This window comes from Montipora capricornis, chromosome 9 (assembly GCF_036669925.1).
Source record: "Montipora capricornis isolate CH-2021 chromosome 9, ASM3666992v2, whole genome shotgun sequence".
NCBI classification, from domain to species: domain Eukaryota; kingdom Metazoa; phylum Cnidaria; class Anthozoa; order Scleractinia; family Acroporidae; genus Montipora; species Montipora capricornis.
In genome coordinates this window covers 20,498,819-20,513,818 of record NC_090891.1, presented here as the reverse complement: position 1 = coordinate 20,513,818, position 15,000 = coordinate 20,498,819, and the positions used below count along the sequence as shown (strand labels likewise).

At 41.5% G+C, this 15,000-nt stretch overlaps 3 protein-coding genes across 5 annotated transcripts in view; 2 read left to right on the top strand and 1 right to left on the bottom strand.

Annotated features, from left to right (window-relative positions):
* LOC138017829 (von Willebrand factor A domain-containing protein 3B-like) overlaps positions 1–2,874 on the top strand; it is a 44,316-nt gene extending 41,442 nt beyond the window's left edge. The window contains exons 42-43 of the mRNA XM_068864816.1: positions 1–43; positions 1,622–2,874. The exon at positions 1–43 is cut by the window's left edge and continues 592 nt beyond it. The gene's annotated coding sequence lies outside the window, so the exon portion shown is untranslated. The remainder of the gene's footprint in view (positions 44–1,621) is intronic.
* LOC138017835 (tauropine dehydrogenase-like) lies at positions 1,992–7,300 on the bottom strand. Of its 3 annotated transcripts, none has more exons than XM_068864823.1 (4): positions 7,279–7,300; positions 4,356–4,910; positions 3,511–3,816; positions 1,992–3,110 (listed from the first exon to the last, which is right to left on the bottom strand). In XM_068864823.1, exons 1-4 carry the CDS (start codon positions 7,282–7,284, stop codon positions 2,730–2,732), a joined length of 1,248 nt encoding a protein of 415 aa, XP_068720924.1. In that variant the 5' UTR covers positions 7,285–7,300; the 3' UTR covers positions 1,992–2,729. The 3 variants fall into 3 exon arrangements, with proteins under 3 accessions (XP_068720924.1, XP_068720925.1, XP_068720923.1); XM_068864824.1 differs by lacking the exon at positions 7,279–7,300 and adding an exon at positions 7,124–7,257; XM_068864822.1 differs by lacking the exon at positions 7,279–7,300 and adding an exon at positions 7,022–7,084.
* A 500-nt stretch (positions 7,301–7,800) lies between these two features.
* On the top strand, positions 7,801–13,408 carry LOC138015550 (uncharacterized). Its single transcript, XM_068862621.1, has 5 exons — positions 7,801–8,070; positions 8,196–8,355; positions 9,361–9,532; positions 10,847–10,898; positions 13,223–13,408. The coding sequence occupies exons 1-5, from the start codon at positions 7,941–7,943 to the stop codon at positions 13,285–13,287; spliced, it is 579 nt and encodes a 192-aa protein (XP_068718722.1). The 5' UTR covers positions 7,801–7,940; the 3' UTR covers positions 13,288–13,408.
* The last annotated feature ends 1,592 nt before the right edge of the window (positions 13,409–15,000 follow it).

Below are 15,000 nucleotides of genomic sequence, written 5' to 3'. Positions count from 1 at the left end.
CATTTGCAAAACGCGTCTCTTGCAAGTTAACCGGCAATTCTTGGTTTTCACCCACGTGACCTTAGTCCTTGACAACCGTCGTTAACCGCCATTGTGGAGCCCCTCGAATCGTAAACGGACACACGTAGAGAGAGATGTGAGTGAGTTGTAGTGCGATGGTTCTCTGTATAATACCTGGCTGTGGAGTAAAATCTGGAAACAAGGAAGGTATTAGTCTATTCCGTATACCTATCGTTGTTGATAAGAACGGTGAAAGTTAAAAACAGCTAACAGAAGATCGCCGAAACGTGTGGATTTCACAGATAAGCCGAGACGACACGAAATCGAAAGACTTTGTTTCTGGGAAGCCTGCCTTACTCTGGGACAGATACAACGAACAAAGGGCAATTTAAAAGCTTTCGCAGCGATTGACTCACGGTTTAATGTTAGATTTTAACTTTAAGTGTGGGGTTGGACTTATTTTGCTGAAATTGTCTTTACAGGTTTAGCAATTAAAGCTTTTGCGGTGATTGCCAGTAACGGCTTTTGCTGTGAACAGTTGTGTTTTATCCTGTAAAGCTTTCGCAGCGATTTAGCACGCGTTGGTTCAGGGTTTTAGGGTAAAAGGCGAGCGAGTCAGAATTTGTCGAAAGTTGGCTTTTTTTCGATAAAGCGTTTCTCGGCCGGTTTCCACTGATGTCTTCCCAATTCACACCACCGAAGCGCTTGAACCCTTCGAACAAGTGATATGCCCGATGCAAATGAGGTGCTCCGGTTTTGAATATTTAATGAGGTGAATTTAACCTGAGTATCAGGCGTTTGTGATACTCAGGTTAGCAAATGTCTAACTCGGAGGGGTTTTATTCGATTTCGCTGAAATTCGACAGGCGAATGCGAGGGATGGAGCGCCCAAATTGACTGAGTTTGAAGGAAATCGGACGAATTTCGAAGGAAAAAAGCTTCTCACCTTCTCAAGGTGAAGGACTGAGACTCTAATCGACCAAGTACTTTGACAGAAGAAGAGGGAAATCATCGAAACAAAGGGAATGAGGAGGCCTTTTCTTCTCATCTGGCGGCCATAGCAGTTAGCGAAGGTATTAAAAGAAATCCAACTGGAAACTGATACAGATAAGGTCGACGCCGAGTGTCAAACTTCCGAGTCACCTTGGCCACAAACAACAACAATCTTGCCCGCGATTTCCTTCCCTTGCTTAAACGGACGCAACGAAACCAGAAATCATCTGGTTGTACGCTTTCAAAATTTTGAAGGCCTTAAACTGCTTGTTTGTATAGTAGCTTGTCTCTAAAACTAACTAGGAAAGCAAGTCTGAGACTTCTAGAGGAGCCAAACTGATCGCTCCGTATGGCCGCTGGGTCTACGCAAACGACAGAAAATCTTCTTCAAATAGCGCTCTCGAACGTGGCTTTCGAGGATTTTTTTTGCGTAGGATGAAAGTACTGGTACCTCGTCGAGTGATTTTGGGTCGCTTTCTTGGGAAATTTCCATTGGAAAGATGAATTATTTGAAGACTTCGAACGTGAGCGCTCAAAATGTCATACATTTCCCTATAATCAGGGGCACCAGAATGGCGGAAACCTAATTTGCATAAGGTTATGACGTCAGCTGAAAACCGAGAATTAGAGCATTTACGAACTTACTTTGGCCTCATTTTCAAAGAGAGGCTAAGTGGGCGTGGAAATTACCATCAAAAAAATCAAACGAGGAATCGTTTTGAATCAGAGGGGAAATCAACTCCAATATTGCTTATTATTGGTTCGTGAACCCTTGTTAAGAAGATATGTGGTCTCACACATACTTTAGAACTTTGAAATCCTCTACGCGTAGATTTCTCATTTCGACCGGGATGAACTTTCCAGTCCCCATTAATAACAAAGATGAAACACAAAATGAACAAAACCGCGCCAAAAGGCTAGCTCCTGATTGGTTCTTATAACGGCACTGTGATTGGTCGGCACTCTAGCTTCGTGAATACGCTCGAATCATAAACAGCCCGGTTGCAAAATTGTATTTTGTCCTTCATTTTACATACAAGCATCTGTTGCCGATACAGCTCTTATAAACACAGCTTTGGTTTCCTACAGTTGAGAGATTTAGTATTTCATTTAAAGCAAAGTTAACGCGGGGGTTGAAATAAGCTTTGCGAAAAATCAAAGAAACTTGTTTTTAGCTACTTAGTAAAACAGGTAGACAAGTAAAGGCCGGTTTACATGCTACGATTTGGCGGCACGACATTATTATCGGAGTATGAATCGTACGTGTTCTTGATCTCCGCCATTTTGATTGCTTCTATGTTGTACGCATGCCGTGTCCTCAAGTTCTGATTCAGATTCTAATTCGATTCTCACTCGGCAATCTTGTAAATCAGTTTTAATAGCTATTTCAATTCTTACAATAAAGAAACACTACTACTACACGTCGGCTTCTCTGAAAGTGTCGGCTCGAATAGGGTTTTCGTTTTCACGAATCGGCCGCAAATCGAGTGTCAATTCGTGCTCCGATAATGTCGGCACGACAAAGCGGGCCGACAAATCGTAGCGCGTAAACCAACCTTTAGAGAATTTTCTTGTTTTTACGACAATTATCAGTCTGCTGTTTCCCATTTGGGTTCTCACCTATGGTGCTTAAATCGCTCGACTAACACGCTCTTGAATGGGACACCATAAAGCTTTCCCATCGTTTGGCGTGTAATTTGTTTCACAACAAAAACGTCAGTCAGCAAAGTATCAAGTTATCCCATCATGTCTTTCACTGTAAAAATACCGTATGCTTGAGGGGCTCGTGTAGAAGCGACATCAGCGCCATTGAATTGATCCCCCTCAAGGTACTTTTTCCCAACGCGTTCCTGAGCCCACAGTAACACTTTATCGATGTGCGGCGTCTTCACCCCTACAATTTCCCCTACACCCCGTATGACCGCAAGCCCGTATGGAATGTCTTCTGTCAGATACCGGTGTTGGAAGTCTGGGACGAATTTACCATCAGCTGTACTTTTCATGGGATGTTTGAGGCCTTGATATGCGGCATTGGTCCGCAGGACGGTCCACATATTTGTTTTGTCTGCTATATCGTTAGGGTAACAGCGTAAATCCCACTGTATCATAGGAACAACCTAATAAACATCACGGATAAGATTAAGATATTTCAAGTATACAGACTTTCGCTTATCCTGCGAAACAGGCCCTTAAGAGTAACAAATCTACAAATCTGCTCCCACGTTGTATTCATGATTTCGGTGCAGGCATGTGAAGGCATTTCAAAGTTTTGAAAGTTAGCAAATCTTAAGCTTGAAGTCAGTTGACCCACGATCAAGCGGTGAGTCAAAATAAGCAAGCGAAAACGTTTGTGGCGTCATCTCGGGAACAGACCTTCGCGTCTGAGCTTCTCAGTTGGTCGTGGGTAAAGTACCTTGTAGTTTTGCTACCTGCTGGTTGTGCAAAAGATGTCCAAGGAAGTCTTTTTGGGTTAATAATTCGCTAGAGAAAAAAAACCGGACAAGCAAACCGACAAACCTGAGACATATCCGCTCCTGTTTTTTCCGTGATCACTTTGCCCATCTGCACACACTCATCCGACATTTTTACGTAGAGCTCAGCAGTTTCTTCACTGACTCCAGTGTAAAACATGGGAACTTCTTCCACTGGTTTCCCGTCCCACCCCTCCCATTGGCCATACATGAAGGACGGGTGACCGCAGGCGTTAGGATTCATCAGAGAGACTGCAATGAGGTGACCAGACACTGTCAAACGAGGAACCTCCCCCAACAAGTATTGCAGAGAAGCTACTGGGTCCTTCTTGGGTGCAGCACCAGATCCAATCTAAAAAGCAGAGAAATTAAAAACACGATCCCTTTCTCAGCAATCCTAAGAAAACCCTGACTTGTTAAACAGAATCAATTGTATATTTAGAAAGCGCAGTGAAATTCGAACCACCGTTGTCAAATTTGCCGCAGCGGCGCTTGAATCTTGACAGATGACAAAAGACTAAAGCTGATATTGCTGTGGACAGTAGCTTCAGCTTTGCTTCTCGTTTTCCGTCTTTTACTCCCGGCTACCTGTACTCCTATTCTTTCAATCCTATCCTCGTTTACTATTTCCATTTTATCAAAGACCCTCACCCCGGTATGTACTGGAGTAGCGCCATGAATAATTGAACGGTTGTCTTGTAGCTTTATTGAACTTTTGTTGAAAGAACGTTTTGATCAGGAGCCACGGGTTGCGAATGAGTTCATTGGATTAACCTGGTTGCTAGAACTCGGATGTTTTCTTCCCGATATTCATTGATAAATTTATCATTTTAAGATCTTATGTTGCGAAAACATTGATTTACTGTAAAATCAATAGTATTAATTGGTCACCTGCATCGCTCCAACCAAAGTATCCTTAGTTCCAAGAACATCACATTTTGTGCCGAACTCGCCCAGTCGACACGCCCAAGGAAGAGATTCAAAATTCATGACAGTGCAATCATTGGCCTTTTCTCCAAGGATTCCTCGCACCTGGAACTCCAATCCTGACGCCCCAGGCAACCCAACGATGGTCATGCCAGGCTCAATGTGCGGCTTGAGCACCTCCAAGAAAATTTTATGCGCAAACGCTGGTAACACAAAGGCAATGATGTCAACATTGCGCGCAGCTTCCTCTGGGTTCTTCGTTACGAGAGCTGGCTTAGATTTGATCACGTGAGGCTCTTGATCACGCCGATGGCATGTGACCTCTAGGTCAGCGGTTTCCATAATTTTACTCCACCGTTCAGCCTCGTCTTGGTACAAACTGAGTACTCGTACTTCAGTTCCTGGCTTGGATGAAGCGATTCCTGCAAACGCGTGAGCTCCATTACCGCTGCCACAAATTAGCAATTTGATATTGCTCTCCGTACTCATGTTATCCTCGCTATTTTTCGACAACTGGACCTGCCAAGCACAAATTCGACACTTTTTAGAAAGAAACGTCGACGGACAAGTTACCTGTACCAGGGACCTTCAACTCCAATACTAGCTGTATGAAACGGCATTTTCCTAGTCATGGGCCCCTGTCTGTATTCAAATTCAAAGCAAAGCTGATCTATGTATGGGGCATCTACCCATGAAGGTTTGACCAACTGACCGAGGGTGAGGGGCTGGATCAAAACACTTTACGGGAAGCAAATGGTTTTTTGACATTATCTCATTTCATGGACAATTTCAGAAAGTAAGCTATTTCTTAAGAATTATCTTAAGTACTGCTTTGTCACTCCTTTTGTGTCAACGACCCTATGGGGAACTTGGGGATGTGGAAAAAAAGGTCCGGTAGTGACATTTTGTCACACAACGTGCTTTGTGCGAATTTTCTCTAAGTATGATTTTAAAATTATAACAGATGGAAACAAGAAATCAGATCACGTACATTTCACGGATAATTTTTACCTTTTTGCGTTATGGCTATTTGCGTTATGCCTCTTTCGATTTCCGTGATGGCCATTTGCAGAATCGGTTTGTTGCCATTCAGCTTTGGATTGATGCATTTATGATTTGGACGATTTTATTTCAAATACTGATCATTGAATTTTGTCATAGATATACTTCCATAACTGGCCAGCTAGCTGGTCGACTGGTTAAATCACGGCTTGATATACAATCGAACATGCACATGACGGTAATCGTCGCCTGAAACTTGAATGATATCGTCCCGCGTTTTTAGTCAACGCATGGAACACAATTTATTCCCAAAGCTCATCTTATCTCTTCTCAAAATCGCTTTGTTTTCTGATGACGGCCGTGTTTTAGTTGTTTTTTGTCTGCCCTGGATAACTTGGAACGTTACGGGGTTTTCGTTACACTAAGCCGCGCCCATGTCACGTTCGTGCATGACGTGACAAGAACGTTTTTTTTCACCAACAACAAAATAAAGAGAGTTAACTGAATAGAGTGTAATGTGTAGTGCTAGATTTTCTATCCCATATGAACCATGTGAGCGTTAGCCCTACCGATGGAAATGGGCCCACACAAGGACAGAGAAAAACTCTGATCAGGGTGGGAATTGAACCCACGACCTTCGGGTTAGATCTCTGTCCTTGTGTGAGCCCATTTCCATCAGTAGGGCTAACGCTCACATGGTTCATATGGGATAGAAAATCTAGCACTACACATTACACTCTATTCAGTTAACTCTGTTTAAAATATAAGTGCTACACAGCCAGCGTTTGTATAAACGAAACCTTTCCTTGTACTTGTACATGTTCATTGCCGTGACTTTAACATCTTCAGTTCCCACGGCCTGCTCCCGTCTGGCCTTGTAGCTAAGTCGGTAGAGCGGCGGAGATCTAACCCGAAGGTCGTGGGTTCAATTCCCGCCCTGGTCAGAGTTTTTCTCTGTCCTTGTGTGGGCCCATTTCCATCAGTAGGGCGAACGCTCACGTGGTTCATATGGGATAGAAAATCTAGCACTACACGTTACACTCTATTCAGTTAACTCTGTTTAAAATATAAGTGCTACACGGCCAGCGTTTGTATAAACGTAACCTTTCCTTGAACAAAATAAAGACTTTTCAATAACATTTTTATGCAACAGGCAACGGCAAGCCATAATGTATGCAACCATTCTATGCTATTTGTAAAATAGAATGTATCAAGACCAGTGCACAGGTATTTACTCCACAAGCTTCTGTTCACTTGTCGACCTCTGACTTGCTGGAATGTATAAAACGTTCTGCACAGGCGAAAATAAATCTAAAATTTAGATTGCAACAGAAGCGGGAATGAAGCCGCAGTGACATTCAGAGCTGCAGCAAATGTTGAGATCATAAAATTAAATAAATAACTCTCACTTGAGCGACCCAAGGAACCAAGCAACACACGCATATTCTCGCTTTTAGCCGATAATTTAGATCTTTTCGTTTGAACAAAGAAACTAATAAACAACAAGTTACTGTGCCTGTGTATGTTGCGTCTGCACTTGCTTTTGTCGCTGCTGAAAACCAGCCTTTTCATCGAACAGAGTTTTCACTGTGACCAGCCGAGTATTTGCATAACCATTGCCAACTTACACAATATTTTGGCGGACTGCTGTGTTGTTTTGTAAGAAGAAGGAGCATCGCATGATGTCTTAATGTGAAAATAAATCTAGAAAGTTGAAAAAAAAATTGTACCTTTAAGCAGTAGATCAATGACACTGGAGAGGACCTATTCCTTGGGCTCGTGTGATTTGACACGATCAGTACTGTACTTAATATTCATAATTTGTGACAGCTGTCACGCATTGTTGCCATTTCTGGCTTTCCAAGATCTTTAAGATTCGTCTTACCTTCATATATTCCAATAAATGATAAAGAAAACGTGAATTTATGCAGCGAAAATCTTAATCTTTTTCACAAAGTCTCTATTTGAGACTGGTTGGTATTAAAAAAAGCCTAAATAAATTTAATGACACATGTCAAATAAAAAGAATTTATCATGACAAATGTATTTTGCCGTCTGTTCATGAGAGTTTTGCATTTAAACCGCAAAACGGAGAAAAGTAAGAATTCAGTATTCTTTGTATCACGTACCTTTTCTTTTAATTAAATTTTGCTTCTCAGTTTTAACTATGTTCTGGATGATTTACAGGTCTTTACATTACTGAAGGTGTCTATTTAGACATTTTAAAATTAATTGGCACAAGAAATTTTAAAATATACTTGTACCACCGGCCTCAAGAATTTCAAGAACCATCCCCTTTTTGTTGTGAGAACTCTAGATACGTCGGAAATTCAGCTCTTTGTAAATTATCTTTTCCAAAACGTTTGATGTTGCGTGACATTTAGAAACAATAGTTGTCAATTTCACATTTAATTTTTTGTTTTGCGCAATCGTTTTCGAGATAGCACAGCTCGGCAACAGTTATTTCGGATATTAACAACTTTGACTGTTAAATGTCTTAAACATTTTAAGAAAAATGAACTAAGCTATCATCTAGGCTTCTTCATTATGAAAGAGACTTCTGAAGACTTCACATCTGGGAGACAATCTCGGCATCCTCACACGATGAATGAAATTCGGCCTGGTACAACATCTCATTCAGCTACTCGCCATAGCCGGCAAGGGCGCCCGTCATCATGTAAGTGCAGCAACGAAATTAGCTTACCATTCTGAATCATTTTATTCTTCTGAATTTACTCATGAAGAAGATGGGAGAACAGTAAATAATCCTTAAAATTCTATTTGTTTTATCTCACGAGGCAGATGCAGAAGGCACGCCACTCGATCGGCCTGGTCATCGACTCACGTCTCTCTCAGCACTTTATCGGCCGGCATTTAAACCTTTCTCTTTCAGCCACATGTATAGCACCAAATACAATGCTGATTTCGAAGGGAGATACTTGCCTCCACCTTTGCCACAAAGGTAAAATGTTTATAATTTCCTAGTGAAAGAGCTTAATCGGTCGCCATGGAAACGAAGTTTTCTTACACGAGCTTTGTTTGGGAATACGAAGCGCACAGCTTGGAAAACTCCACAACTACGCTCATTTCTTTTATTTGAAATAACCCTTAAAAAAATGGTTTAACAGGCAAGGCATGCTGCTTCTGCAAACGAACGCTTAATCATATTCCCTGTTTTATTAAGACAGTAACTTGGAGTACGTGAGTCAAGATCATCGCAACATTGAACACTGCTTCAAAAAGTAGCTTTCATAAAATTTTATGATAGCCAGGGTTTATTTGACGATTGGACACTTCTCCGGCATTCGACCAAGCTCCTTCAAACTATTCTCCAACCACGTTAAAATTTTAATCCCACTCCTCATTAACCCTCGAAACGTTAAGATTACCGTCTCCCTTCAGATCGACAATTTCTTCAAATTTGGATTTTTGCTTCAAAGTAACAGTCGAATTGTGATCTCTAATTTAGAAAAAAAATTATTAAAAAGACCAAATATTGGCGGAGAAACAGCGGTTTTTACGTTTTGGCAGTAGGAAGTAGCAGGGTTTAGGTATCTTAAACCGGACGTGCTAGATCACGTGGACATGCGACACCCCTGAAGGTAACCATAGCTTTACTATGGAGCAAAAGGAATTAAGAAATGCTAAGAACGATGGTGCGGATCGAGCGGGCTTGAGCGGGATTCGAGCGAGTTTACAGCGAGTGTTCTGATGGGGATCGAAGTGGCTTCAATCGGGATTTCGAGCGCGGGTGGGCTTTCGAGCGGGATCTGAGCGGGCGAGTTTTTAGTGGGCTTTGTCAGCCTTTGTGAGGAGAAGCTGTTAGCCATTCAGCGAGATGCAGCGTTGGTTCTCGTGGCGGGCTGACATTGCATGCAAGTAATGATGTTCATTTTCATTCATCCTCGTTGGATGAAAATTCGAAATATCATGAAGTAACCCATTTGGAACAAATTTCTTTTTCCAGGACCTCTACTGCCAATTATGCTCCGATAAAGTACAAATTTGGGTCAAGCACTTATCAACAGCACTTCCAACAAAGGCAACCATTCACCTCCACCTTTGTGATTCCTTATTCTCGCCACCGAAGAAATAATCCTCAGCCAGAGATGGTGAACTCTTACAACTATCCAGATGGGGTATGATTTTTGTCAACTAGTCACGTATTCTTTGCAATATGAAATAAATGTATAAGTGGTCCGAGATAAAAAAGAAGGAATTCTGATTGGTTCTCTGAGGGATCAGAATTTTGCACTACGAAGCAGGGTATATGGGTTCCCAAACTGTTCCCATTTTCTGTTTCCATATTTTCGGACATAAAAAAAAATGCGAGAAATGTTTTTTATTCAGTCATGTCGGAGTTCCAGTACGAATTTTACTTTCTAGAACCGTTAACACAAGCAGGCGAAGAGGCAAGACTCAAGGAATAGGAAACCCTGCGCAAGAGAGCCAATATAATAAAAACCTTATTGAACTACAATTGTAGTTTGCTCAGTCCGTATTGGGAAAATTATCAAGTTGGTCTCGTTCCTCGACCAATATTTTCCCAATATGGACCTCACGCTAGTTCAGTAACATCTATTTATTCGAAGTGCGGGTTATAGACGAAAATAGTGATCCTCGAACTTATCCGACAATTTTAGAAATTGTCTCTTTTTGACACCTGGAAAATTCTGGTGGCTTCGACCGATTCGAACCTATGACCTCTGCGATGCCAGTGCAATGCTCCACCAATAGGCCATTTTACAGTTGTTTGCTCAGTGACCTTGCCTTTGAATGGCTGTGAGGCTGCAGGTGACCTTGTATCGATACAGACCTCACTGCTTTTTATCATGTAAATTGGTGTTGTTGTAATTCTAATTAGTCTACATTGACATTAGAAAAGCACAAAGGTTTGTATCAAAGCAGGGTCACAGGCAGCCTCGCTTCCATTCTTAGGCCAGGCAACTTAGCTACAACTGTAAAATGGATTGAGCTATGAAGACTCTCAGTTGGGAGCAGGTCAACTTGTTGGACTCATGTGTTCCCGTCAGAAGGGACTTGATGATATAAACTGTATCTACTTGAAGTGTAGGTTCATGATAGAGGCAAGGGTGAAGCGATTCTCGCACTTACTTGGACAATTAAGCTTCACAAATTGACTTGCTCCCAACTGAGTGGCTTCATAGCTCAGTTGTGAACAATAAGTACATTGGTTGCCATAAATAGAAGCAGACCACATTTACAATTCAGTTAAGTGTCTCTGATATAACGGTGGCAGATCATGGAAATTAGTCACTTGCAAATTAAGACTTTTATTAAACACCATTGGACTTGTTTCATGTCCTTTTTCAGGAAACTTTTTTGTAAACTTTGATGTGTAACCTGCGAAATAGCCCCATCGAACTTCTCCTATCTGTGCTTTTATAGAAGTCGTGGGGCCTCGTTATAAGTGAGGATCATTTTTTTCACAGATTCGTTGGATTTGGCATCCTTCTGCATCAGTGGGTGAAAACGTCGCAAAAGGTACACAGAAAGTGCTAATGATTTTTATGCCGGGAAACATTGCTTACTTTAACAAGAGGTCGTGACTGGGGTCTTTTTAACTTTCGCACACTAGTTTTGTACATCAGAGGAATAAAAGAAGTATTTTCGGAAAACCCCCCACCCCCCTTTGGCCCGCTCGTGCAGCACGTTTTTTCCTCATTACAGGGTTCCCACCATGAAAACAAAATTCCCTGACTTTTCCCTGACCAAAGGCAATTTTTCCTGACATAATCTTTTAGGATTTTCTTGTAATCCAAGGACAAGAAAGATTGATTTTAATGTTCAGTCAGTTTAAAGATAGTAAATTTTGCATTGTTGTGCCCAACATACAAAGCACATGGATAGCACATAGATAACGTCTTTTGAGTGGTTCCAGATGAGACAAATGAAATTTCCCTGACTTTTGAGCTCCTTTTTTTCAAATTTCCCAACAATTCCCTGACGTTGAAACATTTTGAGACCCCCTTGACTTTTCAAGCTGAGTGCAAACGACGTAACAAACAAGGCATCCTAATTGGTCAATGATCAAATAAAGCTACAGATAGCCAATCAAATGCTAGACCTGGATGGCGCAATTTTGGCCTAATTTCGTGATACGCGTGCGTTGCTTTACGACAGGCTTTCAAGTAATCACATGATTTTTTTTTGGTGCAATGTGGAATAAGACTACCATTGTTATTCTGTTCTCCTTTTAATAAAGCTGAAGATTGGTCCGATTGATTCGTCTGTCAGCACGTCTGTATGTGCTTACAGACGAATCAATCGAAGACGAGCTTTGGTCCCTAATTCGTCTAAACACTTCCCTGCCAACAGAGGACTCCTTTTTGTGTTCGCTGAGCTGACGAGTACGGAAACAGAGACCTCTGCCATGGGTCGAAACTCACTTTGATCCAACCGCCGTCCACAATCTTGGACGGCACTCTTCAAACCGCATGCCCCATGATATGTTTGCTGACTGTCACTTGAGCCTGCTGTGTCTTGCGCATTCCTTTACAGTAATTCCGCTGTTATTAAGTGAGCCCACACAACATGAAGTATCACTTGAGAATTCGGTGATCTCGTTCCGAGAGCCTCCGTTACCCTTGTCCCGCGGAACGGGCACGGGAGGCTCTGGAATAATCCAATACCGGAACCAGAAAACTCTGGTTCCGGTTGAATAACTGCGCGTGCGTGAAGGGTCTTCCGACTAGGCGTGGAAAGTCAAACGTTTAGAAATATGGCTTCTTCCTCTAGAGTAGAGCACTTCTACAACGCATTGGACTTCGTTCTGGCTGGTCAAGGAAGGCATTTAAAATTCCTTTCGCCTTTGACCTCAGTCCGAATAAATGTACTCGGTGGCTATCTATACCCTTACAACATTTGCAGGGTTCAATGGTTTTTGGTGCATGCATAAAACCTCCACAAACAATTCCAATTTTTCCGTTAAAAACTAACATCCCGTAAAATAACAGGAAATGAAACCGTTTTTCAACAGCCAATCAGAGTCTCTCTTTCCCGACCGCTGGTCAAGGGACCGATGATTCCGCTGGGAACGAGATTGAGGATTCGGTCACTAAGTAACCGCCGCGCATGCTCAACACAGTGAGTTTCGTCCCATGGGAGAGGTCTCTTTTCCCATACTCGTCAGCCCAGAAGAAAAAAAAAAGACAAAAAGAAAAGAGACCGCTAGCAGGGAATCTAAACACCGAACTGAGTTACATCTAGACGAATTGCAGACGAAATATCCGTCTTAGAAGGATAATTAAATTCGTTTTAGACGATTTATTCGTCTCTTGTATAAATTTGGTCATTTATCATGTACGAGGTGTCCAACCAATCAAATTATCTCAACGTCTTAAACCGGGAAAGGTTGTGAAACTATTGAAATCAGTCGAGATGGACAACTGAACGGAAAGATATTCAGACCAACAACTAGATCAAGAGAACTCCACCCTTTCCAAAGGTTGAGAGACAAAAAACAAAAAGCATGCCTCCTGTATCATTAATCAAAGATGCCATTTCAAAAGATCAGACTTGGTAAGGTTCCTATAGTTCTCAGTTGCATTAGGTTTCAGCTTGTGGTTTTGCCCCGGACTGGTCCAAATTTCAAGCGCTCGAAGTCTCGTTCGTCTAGTCGTGATTTAGGGCTATTAACAATCGCTTCCACATCCCTTGGGAATGAGGGCTTCCTAACAAGAGCTCGAGTAGGCAGCTTCAGAAGTCTGATATTCAGGCAACGCTGCAGTAACCAAAAATACATTTTACGTTAACTTTGCGTTTACAAAAAACTTAACATTCCTTTCTCGGCTTCTTGTTTCTAAAAGCAACAGAGACCCAATCGAAAAAAGACGAGAAACCTGTTAGATACCATCGCTGGTACTCAAGATAACACAGGAGACGCAAGCTACACAACAATATACAAGAGAGAAGACAGAGACCCATCGCTTTACTAAGTGAACCGGAGAAATATTTTTTTATAAATGGCTTTAATAAATGAATGTTTTTACACTGAGATATTTCGGGTGTAATTTTGTTATCACTCTCTTTAAACTTTAGACCAACCAGGGCCTAGTTATTTAAAGGCTGTATAACTCTATCCAGTGGATAGTTCACTATTCAGAATGTAAAATATACTTCACATTAAACGTTGTCCAAGGTTTTCGCACAAACCCATACTTAGATGTGCCTGGATTGAGCATATTCATTGTTACGGGAGGAAATAATGAAATCATTGCACAGACTACAACTGACTTTCCCCACCGGATAAAGTTGCCTGGCCCTTAACAACTGGGGCCAGAGGCCTGTTTCTCAAAAATCCCAAAATTTCTCAGGCGCATTTTCGGGTGATCTAAATCCCTCTGTATCTTCAAAAGGACAGCCATGAAACTTTGAAGTTACTTTTGCTTTTTCGGTCTTGAAAACGTGTGCAAAGAGCAGGTTACTGAAGCTGATCTTAGTTTCACGAATTGCTCTTCGGGCCCGAAAACATGGTTTGCGTGACTTTTGAGAAACATGCCCCTCGTCAAAATTAAACAAAGGAAAAAAGTACTTTTGAATTCATTATGGTTCTATACACTGAGAGTTTTAGTTACTCAAACAACAGAAGAAAATGACGAAAGTCCGTTCAATAAGGAATCGAATTTGCAAGACGCAATAAAATTATTCTCAATTTTGTACTCTTGGCCTGAGGCCAGTTGTTCAAGCCGATTAACAATAATCCGCGATTAATATCAACCTAGGTTTAAATTTTGTCCGTCGAAAAAAATTAACATCGTAAATTTTATGCTGAAGGAAAGCAAAAAGTCTATCGCCCCATGTGAAGGAATCCAGAATCTGGAATCCAGCAAACGTGAGGCTTTGGAATCCGGAATCCAGAGCGTGGAATCCCGAAGCCATTGTATGGAATCCAGAATCCATTCCGGCGGAACCCTTGAGGTTGGAATCCGGAATCCACGATCGGGATTTGGGATCCCCTAGTCGGGCGGGATCCGGAATCCATGGGCTAGGATCTGTAATCCGAGGACCACTTGGATTTCCTTTCATAGCTCGAAGTATAAGTCAAAATTAAAGACTAAAAATATTGGGAAACTTTTTTCATCACAACATCGACAACAATTGAAGTTTTCAGTAATCCAGGATAAGCTTAATCGGACTTTGAACAACTGAGCATGGAGTAGGGTTGTTAATTCTTTAATGCGCATCAGTTAAATGATCCAATATATTTTGTTAAAATCATGTATGGTCATTTTTGCAGTAGCAGACAATTTTGAATAACATACCAAGCAAATTGGCTTATACACAACACAGGCAGTGTTGATCCTTGTGGCGCATCTGTATCATTCCTTTTCATTAATACGTTAAAACATCTTAGAAAAAACCTAGCCCAAGTTTTACAAAATCTCATCTGTAAAAGAGAAGTTAAAAGAAGTCTTTATATATTCGCTATTTTTAACCAACTCATAGTCCGGTAAGTTTTGGCTTGCTTCTATTGCATAAAAACTCTTAAGACTGTACCGTGCGTCTTTGAATTTTATTTCCATTGTTTTTATGGAAAGACTGCCCAAACGAAACTGCTTTATGGGTTGGTGGACGAGAAACTAAT